At 55.1% G+C, this 19,375-nt stretch overlaps 1 protein-coding gene across 3 annotated transcripts in view; it reads right to left on the bottom strand.

The window, feature by feature from the left end:
* Positions 1-1,235: 1,235 nt before the first annotated feature.
* Positions 1,236-19,375, bottom strand: part of GFRA2 (GDNF family receptor alpha 2) — a 97,600-nt gene continuing 79,460 nt past the window's right edge. For all 3 annotated transcript variants that reach the window (XM_021942096.2, XM_021942094.2, XM_021942095.2), the window contains 5 exons: positions 14,629-14,738; positions 13,361-13,501; positions 11,191-11,363; positions 3,669-3,722; positions 1,236-2,614 (listed from right to left, as the gene is read on the bottom strand). In XM_021942096.2, the coding sequence (XP_021797788.2) occupies positions 2,492-2,614; positions 3,669-3,722; positions 11,191-11,363; positions 13,361-13,501; positions 14,629-14,738 (601 nt within the window). In that variant the 3' untranslated portion in view covers positions 1,236-2,491. The remainder of the gene's footprint in view (positions 2,615-3,668; positions 3,723-11,190; positions 11,364-13,360; positions 13,502-14,628; positions 14,739-19,375) is intronic.

Consider the following 19,375-nt stretch of genomic DNA (forward strand, 5'->3'; position numbering starts at 1 on the left):
GATGCCCTCTGGTCGCTGCCCTCGCCTCCCGTGATCCCTCCACCTTCCATGAATTCTGTGAGCCACCTTCTCCCATAGCCTTCCAGTAAAGTACTTTTTAAGTTAAATGGTCTTTGCTGTTTGCAAAGAACATGGATTCCTAAGTGGATGCCATGACCACGTCTACTCTCAGTAAGGCCAGCGATGGCTGGACGGAGACCTGGCTGGCTCACTGTACGCCTTCCATGCAGAGGTTGGAAGGCAATACACCACAGTGATGAATGCCGTGAACGGATGCTGCTCACATATGTACAACCAGAAGCAAAAGCCATTGAGGACCTGCGACTGGGAGACGGGAAAACTGCATCCTGTTGTCCAGTTGAAATGGGATGGGCTCACATGTAGCCCTGAAGGCCAGGCTGACAGTAGAAACATCCTCTTGCATGCCAGTCTTCCATTCGCCCTCCTGCCATGGGTATATACTCACACGTGCGTATGAACATGTGCAAGCCTGCACACGCCCACACGCACATGTACACATGCTCACATACATGCACAGACTCACACACTTGGCCGGCAGGCATCCTCCTGGTCCTCTCTGGGGAGAATCTCTCTTGGAGACTATGGCAGGCCGAGTATCCAAGTGCGGCCTGGGTAGCAAGTGGAGAAACAGGAAAGGAAGGAATAGAGGGAGACCCAAAAAATACTTATGCTTTCAGACCATGACCCCAGAACATTTCACAATCATCTCCTTCTCTGGTGGGACCCAAAAGGCCAGGTCACTTGCACTCACAATTACATATCTCAAATAAGCCAGGAGTCCTAGAGGGACATACCACTTTGCTCTGTGTAAGACTAACAGGGCCACCCAGACAGCCTGACAATAGAACATTCCCAACGTACGATGCCAAGCTGTCGCTCCCCACCATGCCCACGTCCACTACATTCTCTTCCAGTCTGGGAGCCACAGGCGTTTGTGCTGACTGGAGAGGTGAGCAAGGAGGGAACAGAACAGCCCACCAGGCTCAGCACAGCAGAGACCCGCAGATCCCGCCCCCAGTGTCAAACCAGCTCCTAACGGAACTCCATCTACCCACAGTGCGGACACACGGGACAGACCTATGGGTGCACACACATGCACACAGGCACACACACGGACACACATTTCCCCAGCCCACCGGGAGCACCCCTTACACAAGTTAACACCGGACCAAGAACAAAACGGGGGCAAAACCCCACGGGACCGAGGCAGAGGCGGCTTGCTTCCTAGCACATTTATTGGAGCCTTGGTTAAGCGTGGATGCGGATCAGAAGCCCCCACCAGAGCCGAGCCAGGCCGACTGGAGCAGGGCACTGGGGGGCAATGTCCTTTTTCCCCATTATAGACAACAGTATTAAAAAAAATAAACTTTACAATAATACATTTTCGCTCATCTGTTGGGGTATTGTTTCCATAGTTCTGTTGCTTAAAAAAAGGAAAGAAAGGGGAAAACCACACAATATATGTATATGGATGTATATATACATATATGTTGGGAGAGGAGCCCCGGTGTGTACATACACTTGGCGTATGTCTAGGAAATTAGGAAAGAGAAAGTGGAAAGGAAGAGGAGGGAGAAGAGAGCAGGAGAGCTGGAGGGAACAGGGTGCGGCAGATACACACCCGGCTGTGGTCTCTCCCCTCCCTCTCCCCAAAGGGAGACCTGCCAAAGGACCCACGAGAAACCAAAAAAAGCCAACAAAGGACCATTTCTCTCTGACTTCAAAATTTCTGCCACCAAGAAAGAAGGTGATGCCCGAGTTTTGCTGCCTCGCCACAAAGGGCTCTCCCAGGCAGGCTGAGCTCCCAAGCCGTCCTGGAGCTGGCCCCAGCCCCACCACTCTGTGCTAGTCACGGGGAGCCCAGCGCAGTGCTAACCCCCTCCACCGCCATCCGTGGGGAAGTCCCCACACCAGCTGCAGACCCACCAGCCCCACTCGAGGGCAGAGAGGGAGGGCAAAACCACCTCCATCCTCAAAGCCAAAGGGCTGAAGGTGGACCCCCGTGGCCAGCCCCGCTGTCCCGCTAACCGATGCCCTCTGCCAGCCCCCAGCAGGTGCCCAGAGTGGGCAGCGTGGGGAAGCAGCTGTGTCGTCCTGCCCTCAGCCAGCCTCAGGCACAGCCCAGAGTCCCTTCCACTGCAGGCTCTTGTCCGGTCTCTGCTTCAGAAGGGTCCAGAGAGAAAAACACCAGGAGAAAGAGAAGGGCATTTCTAGAGCCTCGTGCCCTCCTCGGTACCAGTTTCCCCCGCCAGGGGACCCCTGGGCCAGCTCTCAGGCTGCCCGCCTGCTTGTCTGTTTGGTTTACAAAAACTTCTCCAGAGAAGAAACCTGGGAGGAGACAGGTTCAGCGACAGGTGGGAAAAACAATTTTTTTTTGCAAGGTGCATGTGTGTCTGTGTGTTTCCATTTCGTCAGGCGGCTGTTCTTGTCTGCGTAGCTTTCGAAGATCTTCTTACTCGGTTCCCACAGCCTACAAGGCCAGTTTCAGCATCAGGACAGACAGCACGGTCAAGGCAGCCGACGGTCTGGCTCTGCTGGGGCCTGAGTTAGGTTTGATCACCTTGTTACTCCCTGGGATGATATTTGTCGTGAGCTGAGTCCAGAGCAGGAGGAGAATCAGGAACAAAGAGAATGAAAACAAAGAAAACAATCAGGAGGCCTGGGACCAGGCAGAGAAATGGACTCGGGAAGAACTGGACACCTCAAGCCCCTTTCTTCCATCCACGGGGACCCTCCTTTGCACTCTGAAGGCAGTGCTGACTCTCCTGGAGCTGGCCCAGGCAGGAGCAAAAGGGAGTGCTCTGTCCCTTCTGGTCGCAAGCCCTGGGGTTTGGAGAGGAGGGCAGTGGTCACCAGGAAAACAGGCTACTCCTCCCTGCATCGGGGCTGAGGACCTGTGTCCCAGTGAGGAGGCAGATGGTAGAAAGAACTGAAGGAGAAGGAGGAGAGAAGAAGGAGAGGGGAAGGAGACAGGAGGAGGAGGAGAGGGGAAGGAGAGGGGAAGGGTAGGAAGAAGTCGAAGAAAGCGTCGAGGAAGGACAAAGGAAGAGGAAGGAAAGGATCCGGAAAGAGAAATGAGAGAATGCATCGATAAAAGAGTCGAAGTCGAGGAAGAGTCGGAAAGTCGGAAGGGAAGGAAGAATTATTCATTTAAATAAAGCCAGGTATCAAGTTTTCAGGTCGAAGTCCGTCGAAGATCGCGTCGAAGATAGAGATAGAGATGAGATAGAGATAGAGATAGAGATATAGATATAGATAGAGATATAGATACAGATACATTCCTGTGCTGGGGGTTTCTTCAAGGAAAGAACTGTGTCTGTTTCCACTGCTGTGCCTCCTAAATATCACAGAAACAGTGCCGGGCAGGTGGTCAACACAATTGTCTTAAAGAGTGAGGAAGGTATGGGAAGGCCTCTGCTCAGAGCAGCCATTTGTCTCTCCCCAAGGAGAGAGCCAGGGGCCCTGGAAGCAGCCTTTGCGCTCCCTCACCCTGCCCCAGCAGACTAAGTGCCCACCCTGGTCCACAAGCTCAGCTGGCCCAGCCCATGCGATGAGATTTGAGGGCACTGGATCTGAGGCTCGCCAGGGAAATGCCACCCCTCCCGGCCCAGCCTTCTGCACCCATCCCCACTCTGCCCCCAACTCACCTCTGTGAAGCACATGCTTAACTCTTTGGAGTTGTTGGCCTTCAGCCCCTGCTCCTGCGAGAGAGAAGGCGCCAGTCAGGACAAGTCACCAGGCTGTTCCTGGCCGGGCTTTGTCCAGAGACTTAGATGAGGCCAGGCACTGTTGGCTTCGCTAAGCACAGCCAGTACACACAGTGAAGAGGGGTGGCTCAATTCCACGCAGCACAAAATGCTTCTGTCCTTCTCTGACACCCTCAGCAATTAGGACCTGACTCCTCTGGCTCCTAGAGAACAGAGTTCTAACTCTGCTACCAACTAGCAGCATTATATAGTCATCAGTCATTTGCATGTCTGTCCACATACTCAGAGCAAGTCTTGGGCAGGGACCGTGTCTTCTTTTCCTTACACTGAGCAGTGTCTGGTTCATAACAACAACTCAACAGATTCACTAGATGCCTGCATCCATGAATGAATGAATGAATGCCACAGATCAGAAACAGCCTCCAAGGGCCGGCCAACTCCTGTTAATTTGCCATGGCTAATGGAGGACTCTATAGAAAAAGATCATAAGCATTCATCTGGGCTTGAGGGGAAGAGAGGCGTGATTGATTAGTGATGTCTGCCACTGGTACCCATTAGGTGGATATCTGGCAATTTCACCAGCCCATTTCTGTCCTACACGAATGTGCCCCACCTGGGAGCACTGTGGACAAGGTGAGGGATGAAGAAGGCTGGCTTGGTGATGATTCCAGGATTCTCTACCCTGGCATGGCCACCAGGATGCAGGGCCAGGGGGTGTGCATGATGAACAGCCCTCTGTTATCATCACTGTAATGGAGATCCATGGGAACCAGCTGGGGACGCAGCGCTTCCATCCAGGATTCAAACGGCTTGATCCCAGGGCACTTCCAGGGAGGCTCTGGCCACCAGAAGCAACTGGGAAGCCCAAGAAATTATGCCACAATCACAGCTCTTGGCCAGAAGTATCAATAACCCCTTGGACATCACAGGCAATCTGCCACCCAGGGCATCTGGTCAGCTAAACAAGACCCCAGCTGTCACATGGAGACCCTGGCCAAGAGTAGAGTCACTGCCAATGGTGGAGATAGGGCCACGGTGATGATTAGCACAGCAAGAATGGGACCAGGAGTGTCCCCAGGTGCCAAGGTGATGCCCAGCCAACTCCCCAGCTGCTGCCCTCTGCAGAAGGGCCTGTGCTCTACAACCCTTCCAGACCCAAGGCCTGGATTCCACTCCCCAGGACTTGGTGCTGCTCCAGCTAAGACTGTGTGAGGCCACAGGGCGGGGTATCGGGGGAAACAGAACACGCCCACCCCCTCGGAGGCTGTGCTGTCCTCATGGCCTCGCATCTGCCCTCCCGAGTCCCTTGGCCAATCCTTGCTCAGTCACCTCAGTCCCCACCTGTGACATCCTATGGCTTGTTGGAGTCTGTGCCTGCGGACTGACACCTACGGACGCCCAGCATCACCTCCTACTCTCATTGTTTCAGGTGTGGCAGGCCAGTCCCTGCCCTTTCTGGGAGTCCCTGTCTTATCCCTGTGTCCCTAACCAACAGAGCTCACTAAACCGTTGGGAGCCCTCTCCTTTGACCCCTCCCCATCTCCTGTGTCCCCCCACCCTCTCCTCTCCCCCCTCCCCTTTCCTCTGTCCCCTCCCCATCTCCTGTGTCCCCTCCCCCTCTTCCCTCCCCCTCCTCTGTCCCCTCCTTTCCTGTCCCCTCCCCAGCTCCTGTCCCCTCCCCCCTCTCCCCCCTCCTCTGTCCCCTCCTCCTTTCCTGTCCCCTCCCCCTCTCCCCCCTCCCCTCTCCCTCTGTCCTCTCCTCTCCTCTGTCCCCTCCCCTTTCCTCACTAAACCAAAGGAACCCACAGGGAATCACAGAGGCAGAAGCCCCCTGCACTCAAGGTCCTCACGGCCTGTCCACCAAATCAGCTCCATTTTTATTTGTTTTGTATATTTGAGTCTTAGCTCTTTTGTGTATTGGAGTCTTTAGCTTATTTGTATATCAGAGGTACGCATAAAATTGTTTGGACAATAGTCTACTGCTTAACAAAATAAGGCTTGAGACAACAACCGACAAGAAGGGCCCCAGGGTGGGGCCTACACAACATGCTGTGGCTGTGAGTGCTGCTCTCAGGGGAGCCCCGGACCTAGACACTCTCCAGGGTTACACCCAAGGTCAGCCCACGCAGAGCAGCTGACAAAGCACCCAGCACCTGCCAAGTGCAGCATTTTCCCTGACCTGGGGGCTTGGCCAAGTGTGAAGAGAGAGGATCTAAAGGCTCACAAGGGGGGCCTGCAACTGGATTTTGCTCCTCGGAGTGAGCAGAACTTAACAAGTTCCTCTGAAACAGGATAGAGGGGAGGGGACAGAGGAACAAAAGACAGAGGGAAGAAATAGAGGAAGGAGGCAATAGAGGGCCTGGGAGAGAATGAAGTGGGAGGCGAGGGGGCTGAGGACAACCACTGTACCCTCTCATCTGATGCTGATTATCAGGGGACAGTGAAACACCTCCCTGGGCCAGCCCCAAGGGACGTCTGCCCCAAGGCGCGGTCTCTGCCAGGGGCGACAGAGCCCTTGGGTGGGAGTGTTGCCCAGCAGCTGACCTTTTCTGAAAGCAGCACCCAGTGGGGGGAGGGGCAGAGAGAGAGACCACCTCTGATGCCAAAACTACCAGTGTCTCAAATTCAGTACCTCCCTACCCTCCAGGAGCTCATACTCTGAGAAATAAACTCGCACGTAACCACTGACATGGTCTGGCTGTGTCCCCACCCAAATCTCATCTTGAATTGTAGCTGCTCTAATTCCTATGTGTCATGGGAGGGAACCGGTGGGAGATAACTGAATCATGGGGGTGGGTATCTTCTGTGCTGTTCTCGTGGTAGTGAGTAAGTCTCATGAGATCTGATGGTTTTATACATGGGAGTTCCCCTGCACACGCTCTCTCTTTGCCAGTCACCATGTAAGACGTCCCTGTGCTCTTCATCTTCCACCATGATTGTGAGGCCTCCCCGGCCATGTGGAACTGTGCGTCCACTGAACCTCTTTCCTTTATGAATTACCCGGTCTCAGGTATGTCTTTATTAGCAGCGTGAGAACAGACTAATACAACCGCCTTCACGGCAGATGAATACACAGAGGGGAGAGAAGGATGCCTGAGAGTCTAGGGAAACAGCCTGGGGCTTACTCCGTCCCTACTCAGAGCCTGTCATCCCCTGGAGGTGTCTGTGGCTCCAGTCCCAAAGTGCACAGGCCTGGGCTGCAAGGATGGCAGGACACAGGGCTGCTAACAGTAAATCCTCCACCATGGAAGCAGCACGGGGACTCTGGGAAGAGCCGACCCCCAAGGGCTGCGCTGTGGGTGCCACCAGGAGCATTAAAGAACTGGCTCTTGCAGATGGCACTGGGCGAAGGACGCACACACAGAGGAAAGACAGTGGGAAAGGCATGCTTCATCCTTCCAGAGCTTTCTCCCAGGGATGCTCCGTTGCCCAGGAAGTGAGAAGGAAATTATTGTCTTCCTCCTCTTCCTTGCCTACCTCCTACCTACCCCAAAAGCCTGGGCCGGCAGTCCCAGAGCCTCGCTGGTCTAGTGTTTTCCTGCTGGCTGGAGCTGCGGTTCTCCAGCACTCCCTGCTTCTGTCCCTGGCCCCGCCTCTAAATCTCAGCGCCCCTGGCCTTCCTCCCTAACCTGGGCCATCCCCAGTAACTCACACCTCTCACATCGTCTCCATCACAACAACTCAACGCCGCCTGTGACAGGAGACAATGCACACAGGGTGTGGTTGTGTTTCAGTAACACTTCATTTGTAAAACCAGGCACAGCAGACCCCCTCTCTGCACAGTAGACCCCTACTCAGCACTCTGTGCTGTTCTGACTGTGCCTTGGCTCCGCTGCTGGTTCACCTGGGGCAGTCCGCCCACTGCAACCCCACACCCATTCTCCCAATTCTTTTCAGGCCTAGCAGCAGGCATTGCTATGCCCATGGGTCCTTGGCCTCCACTCCCAGTCAATGCACTCTCTCCATCCTCTGGACCCCATCATCCTCTATCAGTCCCGCACGCGGCAGGTGCACAAATCACCTTCTCCCTCATAGACATCTGAGCTTCATCCTGTCCATCCTCCAGCACCGGGACCACAGTCCTGGCCCATGATGCTTGTTAGCCTTGGTGCCTGCAATGTAGTGATGTGCAATAAGAATTTCTGTTGAGTCAATGAATGAGTGCACTGACAGATCTCTCAGTACCATGCTCTGAGGTCCACAGGCCTGTGTGCTGGGTATAAGACCCATCCTGAAGCAGGCAGGAGGAGGAAGGAGAGAGAGGTGGCCACTGGCTGCAGAGTCGGCAGCAGGCATGCAGTGAGGGGGCCTTGGGGCAATCTCTCAAAACTCATTTTTAATTTGCCCAAGATGTGATTGGCAATCTGAATCACAGGTGGGCAGGTGGAGACGGGGGTGGCAAAGGAGATGGTGTGTTGTAGGGCTCCCCGGTGCTGGGAAAGGTAGGACTCCAGCTGATCTTATGGGGCCCTGCAAATTGGCATTCTGGGCCCAGAGCAGCCCCAGGGGAGTGTTGGGGAGAACAGCAGGCCATGGCCAGGGAAGCACCAACCATCGCCCATCTCCCCCCAGCCCCCACTGCACTGCCCTGTCCAGGCCCCATCATAAGACCAAGAGTCTCTAACAAACCTTCCTACATCTTCAATAGAAAAGCATCTTCGCCTCTGCAGCTGCCCAGTCCTGTGCTTACAGGGGGCACCCAGGAGGAGGAGGAGAGCTGCAGGCACTGAAACACACAGACCCCATCCTCCAGGACAGCAGGGAGTTCCAATAAATCAAATGAACTGGGGACTCCGGGGTCTCTCTTTCCACCTGAATGGAGCACCCACTCCACGCCAGGCACTGTGCACCCAGCTACGCAGGGTGACACAGGAGGGTGAGATGCTACTCTGGCCTCTGGGGACCCTGGCCTAGCAGGGGAGAGGAGAACACATCATGATGGGGCCATGAACACACAGAGCGGGAGCCCAAAGCAGGCAGAAGGCAACCTGGTGTGGAATTGGAGAAGGCATTCCCAAGAGGTGACATCGGGGTAGGACGCACCAGGTGGAGAGGAAAGGGAGAGGGAAAGGAGAGGCATCTTGCTCAGAGGAATGGCCAAGTGCCCGTCAGCAGCTGACTCACCCATCCTGCACGTGTCCAAGACTGACCTGACACTCAGGTTCCCTGTTCCAGAGCCCAGTGGGGTGGAGAGAAGGGCGAGGGAATTCAGACGAGGTATATATTTAATAAACATGGGCCGGGCCAGAAGGCTCCAGGAAAGACCATTCTGCAGACCCTATCAGGTCTCTCCAAGGTCCACAGAGCCCCAGGCAGGCAGGGTTGCCCAGAGAGGGGGCCACACCCTGAAGGAGACACTTCTGAGAGGAGGACCTAAGACACCAGGGCCAACTCGGAGGGGGCTCCTGGCTCTAGTGTGGTGGCGTCCAAGACACCCACAGCCCTCCTCAACAGCCCCACTCCCACTGTGGAAAGTCCTTTGCGGGGAGCAGATTTGGAGGAGGAGGAAGCAGAAGGTGGCCGGGGGACAGGGTTCCTGGCCCTTCTCGACTGCCAACTGGCTGTGGGGCTGTGGACATGCTGCTGTCATCACCAGGCCTCTGGTCGCTTGTGTTTGGGAAGATCTTGGAGGGTCCTTCAAGTCTTGACATACAGATACCCATGTAGGGACCCAACTGGCTACCATCTCTGGGGCTCCCTAAGCCTTCCCCCAAGGAAGAAGGAAGGACAGAGATCAGCAAAATAATCTTGCCTCTGTCTCTAGGGTATATCTAGGGTGTACAGGCTCCCCCAACCCTTCCTCCCATCCAGGCTCAGCTCTCGGTCCCTGCAATCACTCAGGGACTCCTTCCTATAGCTGTGGGTGCCCCTAACACCCAAGGGCCCCACAAGGGCCACCACAGAGTCACTCAATCAGAGATGGTCCAAGCTAGGAGAGCTGAGGACGGGGGACAGATGTGGGCTGGGGAGGAGGGAAGGCACCCCGGCCAGTCCCAGACAAGCCAAGGGCAGAGGCGAGAGCTTACTCACTTGACACTTCCAGCTCCCAGCATGGGATAGTAGGTGCTCATTAAAAACATTATAATTAAAACTGAATCAGAGGCCCTTCCTCTTCCATTTCTCTGAGAAGAAACCTGGAGGGTGGTGGTGGTTGGACCCCTTTTGAGGGTCTATTTCTCCTCCTTTCCTCCTGGGAGGCTCTCTCAGCTGTCCTGCCCAGACTGACTTAGTCCACAGGCCTCCAGCCACCTGCCAGGCAGCCTCCCCAGACCCCGGATTTGTAACACCTAACATTTGTGCAGCATTCCTCCACTGACCAAGCACTTTTGCATATACCATCTCACATAGAGATCACCCGTATCTCCACTGAGATCAAACCAAGATTTGAGCAAGCCCCCCAATGGTGAGACCACAGAAAACCAGGCAGGGGCTAAAAGAAACCAAGTAACCGATGGCTTGGCAAACTGCAGGAGAAAAAGAATTAAATGGGCCTCAGAATCATCAGGGCTGACAGTGAAGGGGGCTGGGTGGGGGTCCCAAAGCCACGGCTTTGGACTTTACAACCACAAGGAAGCACAGTGGGAGTCCTGGGAAGGTTGCCAGCATCCTCTTATGTCAGCCTCTCTCCAGATGGGCCAGCCCAAGGCGCTCAGAACGAAGGGTGCATGCAGGAGGCTGGTGAGGTCTGGATGACCTGACAGGTGGCACAGCCCTGACTGGCTGAGCTGCCTGCCGCTCTAGCATGAAATTGAGCAATTGTCTGCAGAGTAGGACCCCGAGCCCCCTGCTCGCAGCCACTCAAGCATATCCAGTGTCATTAGGAGCTGCCCAAGGGTGACAACAGCACCTCAGCTCCAATCAGGAGGGGAGCGAAGTGGAAGGAGCAGGAAATGGAAGAGCTCCCCACCCAGCCGCCAGGAGGGCACTTGGAGGTCAGCTGCTCCTGAGCAGGGGGGCACACAAGGGAAGTAGAAGGAGTCGGAAAGAGAAGGGGAGGGCTTCCCTAACCAGAAGAGGCACACGCACTTCTCCAGTGGGTGCCCAGGAAGGATTTGAACCCCCGCCAAGCTGGGTCCCTGCTCAAGCCTGCATCCTGGCACCGTGGATGTGCACTGTTGACCCTATGAGCCTGCTGCCCCACTCAGACAGGTGCCTCGCTGCCCCACACACAGCCAGGACTTGTTCCCCCTGCACCTGCACCGAGGCTGTGCCCCACTGCCTGCTCTTCAGACCCCACAGCCTGCAAGGCAGGTATAACACTGTGATGTAACGGGTTTAACATTTCCAAGGTGAATGCCCAAATGAAGGAACGGGAGAAGAATGAACCCCAGCAGCTCCTCCCTGCCTCTCGGGTCCCTCATCGAAAGGGAGGACCCTCCCTCCCCGGCCTCAGCTGAATCATTTCCCACACCACTTCCGGCACCATGGTGCTCCCCCCATGCCTCAGCCACACCCCCCTCACCTGGACAGACGTGCAGGTGGTGATGACACTGGTCCCCAGGCTGGTGCTGTCACTGAGGTCATCTGGCAAAGAAGGCGTCTTCTCCACCCGAGGAGCCTGGGTGGCCTGGAATGAGGGGCCTTTAGGGGACACGTTCACATCTGTGCCGTTGCCAAAGGCCTGGATGGCGTTCCCTGGCATGGGAGTGAGGGTAGATGCAGAGAAGTCAGGACCCACGTCCATCACTCCTGTCCCTGCTCCTCACCGTGACCATCCCCTTCCCTGGAATAGTCCAGAAGTCGGGACAGGGCATGGTACAGGCAGATTCCCTCTGCTGAACCTCTTTTTCAGATACCTACAAAGGTCTCACAGCTACAGAATATAGCAAGAGAGGTTAAAACACAAAGAAGCCAGAATAGCAAGAAGTGTACATGATGGGGAACACAGAAGAAAAAAGGAGAAAAAGAAGGGGGTGGGATGCAGGGGAGCCTAGGGGAGGAGGGGGCCACCTCCTCTGCATGGTGCCACCGGCCACACCTCCCGAAGCTCCTCATCCCCAGCTCCCTAGTCACAGGCTCTTCCGGGTCCTGTGCCTCCTCGGACGTTCCCAGGTCCCCACCTTGGCATGCAGGGGCCCCACATTCAGCCCTCTGCCTGCTCCACACCACAGGCTCTCCCTGGGTGGTCTCTGCTCCTCCCACACCATCCAGAGAGGTGCCCAGAAAACCTCCACCTCCACGTGCCACATGCATCTCAAACTCGTTATGTCTAAGCCTGGGCTAGGTGTCTCCTCCTACCCTTGTCAACGCTCTTTTCCCTCTGACCCCTCATACTGCAGCCTTGAAGGTATCATCTCTTATCTACCCAGGTCCCCCACGTCAGAATCCTGAGGGTCACCCATGGTGCCTCCCTGCACACCTGCTGGCAGCCCGCTGAGCCCACCTCCTAAAGATCCCTCCACCCCATTTCCCATCGTTGTTCCCCTCCCACTGCTCTGGTTCACAGCCACCATTTGTGCCCCTGTAAGCAGCTACTATGGCCTTCTGATGGGCCTCTCTGTGTCACGTCACCTGTCGGAATTGATTCACTCTGACCCCCACTGCCTCACAACACAGGCAGATTCGCTTTCTGGAATGCTGATCTGATCTCACACCCTAGCTGACATTCCTTCAAACACCCGCAATACCACTGTCACCCCTGCAGGACAAGAAGATCTAAATGCCTCAGGCCTACAAGGCCCTGCACGACAAGGATGCTGTCTACCTGTCCAGATCACTCTTGCCACTCTAGCCATCTTCAGTGCTATGTAGCAAGGCTATATGATTGGCAGTTCCCTCCACCCGCCATGGTCTTCTGTGGAGCCCAGGACCTCTGCCCAGGGTGGACTGGCAGGCATCCCCTGCCTCTTCAACTGACTGATGCCCAGCTAAGCATCCACAGATACATTTTCCAAGAAACCTTCGGGGCCTCCCTCTTCCTGGCTGACTTGGGCATCCCCACCCTGGGCTCCTCAAGAACCCTGTGCAGACCCCTGCTCTAGAGCAGTCCACTTGCACTGTGATCACGAGCGACCCCTCTCAGTCCACCTCCATCAGGCTATACCTCCTCAATGACTTGGATCCTTGAATCTCCAGTGCCACACAGAGAGGGAGGAACAGAAGGATGGAGAGATGGACAGAATAAATAGAGGAGGGAAGGAAATAGGGAAGAAACCTTCAGGTGGGCATGGGTGGCAATGGATGTTGGGCTGGAAAGATCAAAGGCAGACTGAGCTAGACTGTGGCTAAAGTTTCTCTAGCTTTTGGGTTAGGAGTTTGACAATGTGAAAGGAAGTCGATTCCAGGGGCAAACAAACTCATTAAAGGGAGATATGACAGACGCCAGCGAGCCTCATGAGAGGGCTCAGTCTCCAAAGGAACCTGGCTGAAGCTGTCCCAGTAACAGACCAGACCAAATAACAGGCTTGACATAGGCTCAAGGCCTCTGATGGTAAACTGAGGCTGGTCTACTGACAGTTCTGGTGTGAATCTCCAAGAGCTCAAAACCCAATGTCCCCATGGGCAACACCCACGGCGGAGAAGCCTCATATACATCACCAGCCATCCCCACGGAAGGAGATGGGAATGGCCAGGACAGACTCCAGGAGGAGTGGGAGGGGCTGCTGCGGTTGGGGAGAACATCCACAACTTACGGAGGCACGGGTTCTCGGTGAAGTCCCGGAGGAACTTCTCACACTCCTCCTCCATGTTCCCGCTGCCACGACAGCTGCACCAGGGGGACACCACGATGCCAGTGGGGCTGGAGTCCACATAGTTGGGCGTCATGTCAAACCCTGGGCAGGGAGAAAGGTGGGGGAGAAGAGAGAGGTACAGTAGGGCCTTCCCCTTGGGCCCACAGACCGACCCCAGGCACAGCAGGGCAGAGGCCTAGTACCTGTCCTCTCACCTGGCCCCCAAACACACATCCGTCCCAATCACACTCCTGACTCTGAGCATGACTATCCCAGGGACCATGGGGTCAGCAGCGGCAGAGGGGCCAGCAGCATAGAGGACACTGGGCTCCTCGCCACCAGGAAGGCAGAGAAAATGCCCTGGAGCCCCTCCCAGAGCGTGGGCCCGTGCTTTCTCCTTCACCAACAAGCAGCCAGTGTTCTAGAGTCAGGGTGAATGAGGCTCACGTCCTGGGATCGGACCCCAGTGCTGACATTTATCGGCGAGGTGAGCCTGTGCAAGTCACTCAACTTCTCTACAGCCTCAGTTTTCTCATCTGTAAAATGGAGATATCACCAACCCCCTAGCAAGAGCTATTGGGAGAATTCAGTAAGACAGGCCATGTAAACTGCTCGGTGCAGAGCCTGGAATGTCAGAACCGTGCCACAAATGTTACCTTTGCTTCCTCTTTTTTTTTTTTTTTTTTTTTTTGAGACAGAGTCTTGCTCTGTTGCCCAGGCTAGAGTGCAGTGGCGCGATCTCTGCTCACTGCAAGCTCCGCCTCCTGGGTCGACGCCATTCTCCTGCCTCAGCCTCCCGAGTAGCTGGGACTACAGACACCCGCCACCACGCCCGGCTAATTTTTTTGTATTTTTAGTAGAGACGGAGTTTCACCGTGTTCATCAGGATGGTCTCAATCTCCTGACCTCATGATCCGCCCGTCTCGGCCTCCCAAAGTGCTGGGATTGCAGGCGTGAGCCACCGCGCCCGGCCACCTTTGCTTCTTATTTCAAAAGCTTAGAAGGCTCCTGGGGCCCTCCTCCCCACATGATAAAGAGCTGGGTCCCCCTCCTTGCTACAGAACTGCCTTTCCGCTGGTTTCCCCTCACAGCTCTCTCTGAATCTGCTGCAGAGAAGGCCAGGCTCAGGCTGTCTCCCCTGGCTGGCCCTGAGCCGGGCTGCGGCCCCTGCCCTGCTGAGATGGGGACAGCAAGGACCCACAGAACCCAGGTGTGCAGGAACAGCTTACCAATCATGCCAGCATAGGAGCCCAGACACGCCTGGTAATTGTCCGCAGGGCAGCTGGTGACCGTCTGGTAGGAGGCTCGACAATTGGCATGGAAGTCGGCCAGCCGGGACCTGGTGGCGGGGAGAAGATGCAATGGAGAAAAGCGGTTCAGTCTGGCTGCCTTCTGTCTCCTCTGTCCTGCCAGTGGCATCTCCTCCCTGCAGCTTCCCAGGGTGGAAGAAGCCAGGAAGAGGGAGGGGAGGAAAGTCGGGGGAACCAAGTCTTTGTGGGGGCTCAAGCTGTGAGCTCCTTGAGGACAGAGATTTCCGGAGAGACAGGTACATAGTGCGGCTTAAGAAAAACTGAATGATTGGCTGATGCAAAGGACCCCACAAGGCACAGAAACAGCCTGCTCTAAATGGCTCTTTTAGGCAAAGGAACACAGGGAGGAGCCGGGTGGGTTTGCGGAGAATGCCTGGACCCCAGGCAGGAAAGCTGGGTCCACCTTCTGTGGGGCTGCAGTCCTGGATGAGCCTGCCCAAGTGCTTCAACCCAGCACTGCAAAATCCCACCTGCAAAATGGGTGAATAGTCCCTTCCCTAGATGCTTCATAGGACCCGTCTGAGGGTCAAGGAAGCCACTAGCCAGGGAGACAAAAGAGTCTCCCTGGGTGAGACATGCCACGGGCATCCTCTACTGGTCTGTTCTGCGGTAAGCCAGAGCAAAGGCTCCTCTGCCACCCCTCCACCCCTACCCCAGTTCCCTATCCCACTCCCACCAGGCAGAAGTGGCCTTCCCTTCCCCTGGTGACCATAACATGCCATCACCCATTCCCCTCTGTCAGCATCGATGACACTGCATTAAAACTCCTTGTGCACAGCTCTATGCTCCCCATTGGGCCATGAGCCACTTGAAGTCAGACAGTGTCGGAGCTGAGGTCTGTCCCCAGACCTCAGCTCCAGACCTAGACATGGAAGGTTCCACGGAGCACAGGGCATCCAAGTCTAGTATGCATGGCGAACTCCATTCCTTTCTCTTCCCTCCTGCCCTGGGCCCTGGCCAGGAATGTTACCATCAGCCTGGGCTGGGAGAGGATGCTCCCCTCTCTGCCATGTCAAGTGACAATCATCACCTTCTACAGGTGAGTGTCCTTTGCCAGACACACACACAGCCCTTATGTATCACATCAACTATGTCTCACAGCAGCTCCAAGCAGCTAGTAATAAGGTCTGTTCACGGATATTTCCCAATGATGGGCACACAGCAGGACTTCAGCCACCGTGCACTCCATGAGAATTCTATGGCGACTCGACAAGCTAGCTGCAGGATGGACCAGAACCCGGGTCACCCAAATCCCTTGCCCACACCCTTTGCACATATGGAACCTCATGAAGCCATCTCCAAGTTCACCCCAGGTTCAGCTCCCCTGGTTCTCCACTGGAACCCTGTCCCATTTGAGAAAGGAACAGGTAGAGGCAGAGAGAGACAGGAGGCTGAGAGGGACTGAGCCAGCCTGAGCCAGCAGAGAGAATGCAGGCTTTCCACGAGAAGGTGCTGGTGCCTGCTGAGGGGGCCCCCATCATGCAGGCACGGGCTGAGTGTGTCCCACCACTGGACAAATTCGTTTCTCTAGAGGCCCCCGTGATCCTGAGGGATGCGTCTGAGAGAAGAAGGAAACCCTCCTGAGATGTGTCCCAGGCCTCTGCAGGCTGAGAGAAGGCCATGGGCACCAAAGCAAGAGTCGGCTCAGCTCTGCCCTAATTCACTGGGTGGCTGTGCCTGAGTTCCCTGCTTCTCAGGGACTCCAGTTTCTTATGTATCAAATGAATAAAAAGTACTCTAATTAGCACTTTAAATGGCACTTTAACAGTTTGGGATGATTCAAAAGTTCTGGAGATGGATGGCAGTGAAGGTTCCAGAACCATGTGAATACACTTAACACCACTGACTTGTACACTTACATGGTACATTTTCTGTTATGTGTATTTTTACCACAATGATGGTTTAAAAGGTACTTTCATATCCATCTTTTATTATTTAACCCTCACAAATGCTCTGTGAGATCTGACAAGCAGTTATTATTATCCCATTTTAGAGATGAAGCAGCTGAGCCTCAGAGAAGCTAAGCAACTTTGCCCCCAAGACCAGAGTCACTGAGTAGTGGAGCCAAGACTCAAGTCTAGAGCTCCAACAAGGTGGGCACCATTTCTGGCAGGTCCCAGTGCTCCTGTGTGGGAGGAGGGTCTGGAGTCCTTGAAGGCCCTTCCAGAGCCATCATTCTGCACCTCAGGAAAGCAATGTCTTCCACAGGAAAAGAGGAGGAAATCTGCAGTTGTCTCTGCCTTCTCTTCTGCCCAGAAATGCACCCTCCACTTCCTCAAAACAAGCAGCAGCAGCATTTCCAAGCAATCCTTCACCCCTGCAGGCGGCGACTCCATCTCAAATGTCAAAATCCACACCCATTCCCCTCCGCAGCCAGCAAATGAGAGTGCTGTGAGAGGGGAAGCGGGGGGGTCTCCATGTCCCAGACCTCCAGGGACCCAAGAAGTGGCTTGAGAGCAGACAGAGACTCTAACAGGTAGATGGGATTTAGAGACAAAATCTGTTGAGTTGAATTTGCCCTACCCCCCAAAAAAAGTTGCAGTTTTAATCCCCAGGCTCTATAAACATGACCTTATTTGGAAATAAGATCTTTGCAGATGTAATCAAGTTAAGATGAGGTCACAGTGGATTAGGGTGGGCCCTAAATCCAACGACTGGTGTCCTCATCAGAAGGGAAGAGATAGACACACGGGAAGAACGCCATGAGACAGCAGAGGCAGAGACAGGAGCGATGAAGCCAGAAGCCAAGGAATGCCCAGCGCTGCAGCAGTGCCTGAAGCTAAGAGAAAGAAAAAGGCATGCAACAGACTCCCTTTCAGCCTTCAGAGAGAGCATGGCCCTGCTAACACCTTGGTTTCAGACTTCTGGCCTCCAGAAAAGCGAAAGAATAAACTTCTGTTGTAAGCCACCCAGCTTGTGGTACTTTGCTACAGCAGCCCCAGGAAACAAATGCAGCCCTTTCAAAGACTTCAATGTTTGCTTTGGCCAAATGTCTCCCTCCAGAAGAAGCTAAGGGCATACAATCAGGTCCCAGCACCGGAGTGGGCTGCAGGGGGGCAAGAAGATAAAGGCAGGACCTAGCTCCACATCCTACAGGGTGTGGGACAAGCAGGCCACTCGATAATGAGCAAAGCCGCTGGTTCCCATCCTCTCCCCACCAAAGGGCATCCAAGCACTAGGTCTTAGCTCTAATGCAGGAGTCCATTCTAATGCCAGGCCATCGCACATCAGGCTCACCTCTCTCCTGCCCCACCACCAGTTCCTCCCCACAAAGCCTTTCCCACCTAGCTGTGTGGATTTCTTCCATTTCCATATTCTAGCTACACATACATAGCCTGGACCAGGCAACTGAAAGCTTCATTGCACGAGGAGTTCCTGATTTTGCCCTGCTGGGTTTACTCCAACTAGAACACACATTCGCGGAGGGGCAGACTCCATTGATCTCCTCATCCATATCCTCCACAGCTGCACCTCTGGGCAGGGACGAGGTGTAGATAGCCATGTATCCTTTCTCCAGATACACATCGAGCCCTGCCGTGTGGCTAACAGATAAAAGATGGGAATGGCAAGTGTGGATACAACATCAGAAAGGAAACCCCAGATAAGGGGGCTGAGGTAGAGTGCCTGCGGGCCAGGGACTGGGGCAGTGGGAGGTCACGGCTTGCTTATCTCCCTGGGGGAGCACACTGCCCACCACAGCAGACCGGAGGGCCCACACACTCTCTGCAGGTATTGGGAGCCTCCCAGGCAACGCAGCTCCCACCCAGCACACAGGGAGCCTTGTTTCCCTCCTGCAAGGCCAGTTCTCCCATCCCTGACATTAGGAACCCTCAGGACCTCAACTGGCCTCCTCATCCATGCAGCTTCTCACGCTGGAGAAGGAACAGCAGCATGAATGGGGAGTACATGGCTACTGCTGCTTTGCCCTTTGGGGAATCCCAAATATTTCCCTGATGGGCCACAAGGAGAGCAAGGCCATAGGGAGAGAGGCGGGAGTAGAGGAAGCCAGCCAGGAAACAGAAGGTGAAAGCATCCAGACCAAGGTGGGGCTGGCCAGAGGGACTCCTCAGGGAAGAGGAGAGGGGCAGACCCAGCCACTGGGAGAGCAGCGGGTATCTGTCGCATGGCCACACTCCATCCCTCGCTCGCTGGCTGTGTGACCTTGGGCTGGCCTGTCATGTCTCTGAGGCTAAGTATCCCCAGTGAACAAACAGGGAGAGTCATGCCTGCCAACCTCCCCACTTGGGCTGCAAAAGAGAGCTAAGGAGACAGTGCGTGAGGGCGCTCGGAATGGCAGGCACCCGATGGAGACAGGAGGCATCGTCCTCATCTTCCTTCTCTGCCTAGCGCTGTGCCTGCCGCTGCAAGTGTACAGCAGGATCAGCTTTCCCTGGTGTCTGATACAGAAGGAAAAACAGACCCACTTATCCTGCAAGGTGGATCTGGGTCCCACACAGGGCAAGTGACCACATCAAGGAGACGGGGCTCCCTCTTGCTCTCCCATCCTACCGTGCCCCAGCCTACTGGAAACCAGGGCCTCCTGACCCCGCTGTCCTTCTCCCCGTCATGCTGGGGACACAGGAAGAGGAACGCAGCCCTTAAAGCAGGGCAATGCACACAGGGCCCCTTGGCTAGGCCCCAGGTGACCACTGACGAGAGCACCTCC

This window comes from Papio anubis, chromosome 8, assembly GCF_008728515.1.
Source record: "Papio anubis isolate 15944 chromosome 8, Panubis1.0, whole genome shotgun sequence".
NCBI classification, from domain to species: domain Eukaryota; kingdom Metazoa; phylum Chordata; class Mammalia; order Primates; family Cercopithecidae; genus Papio; species Papio anubis.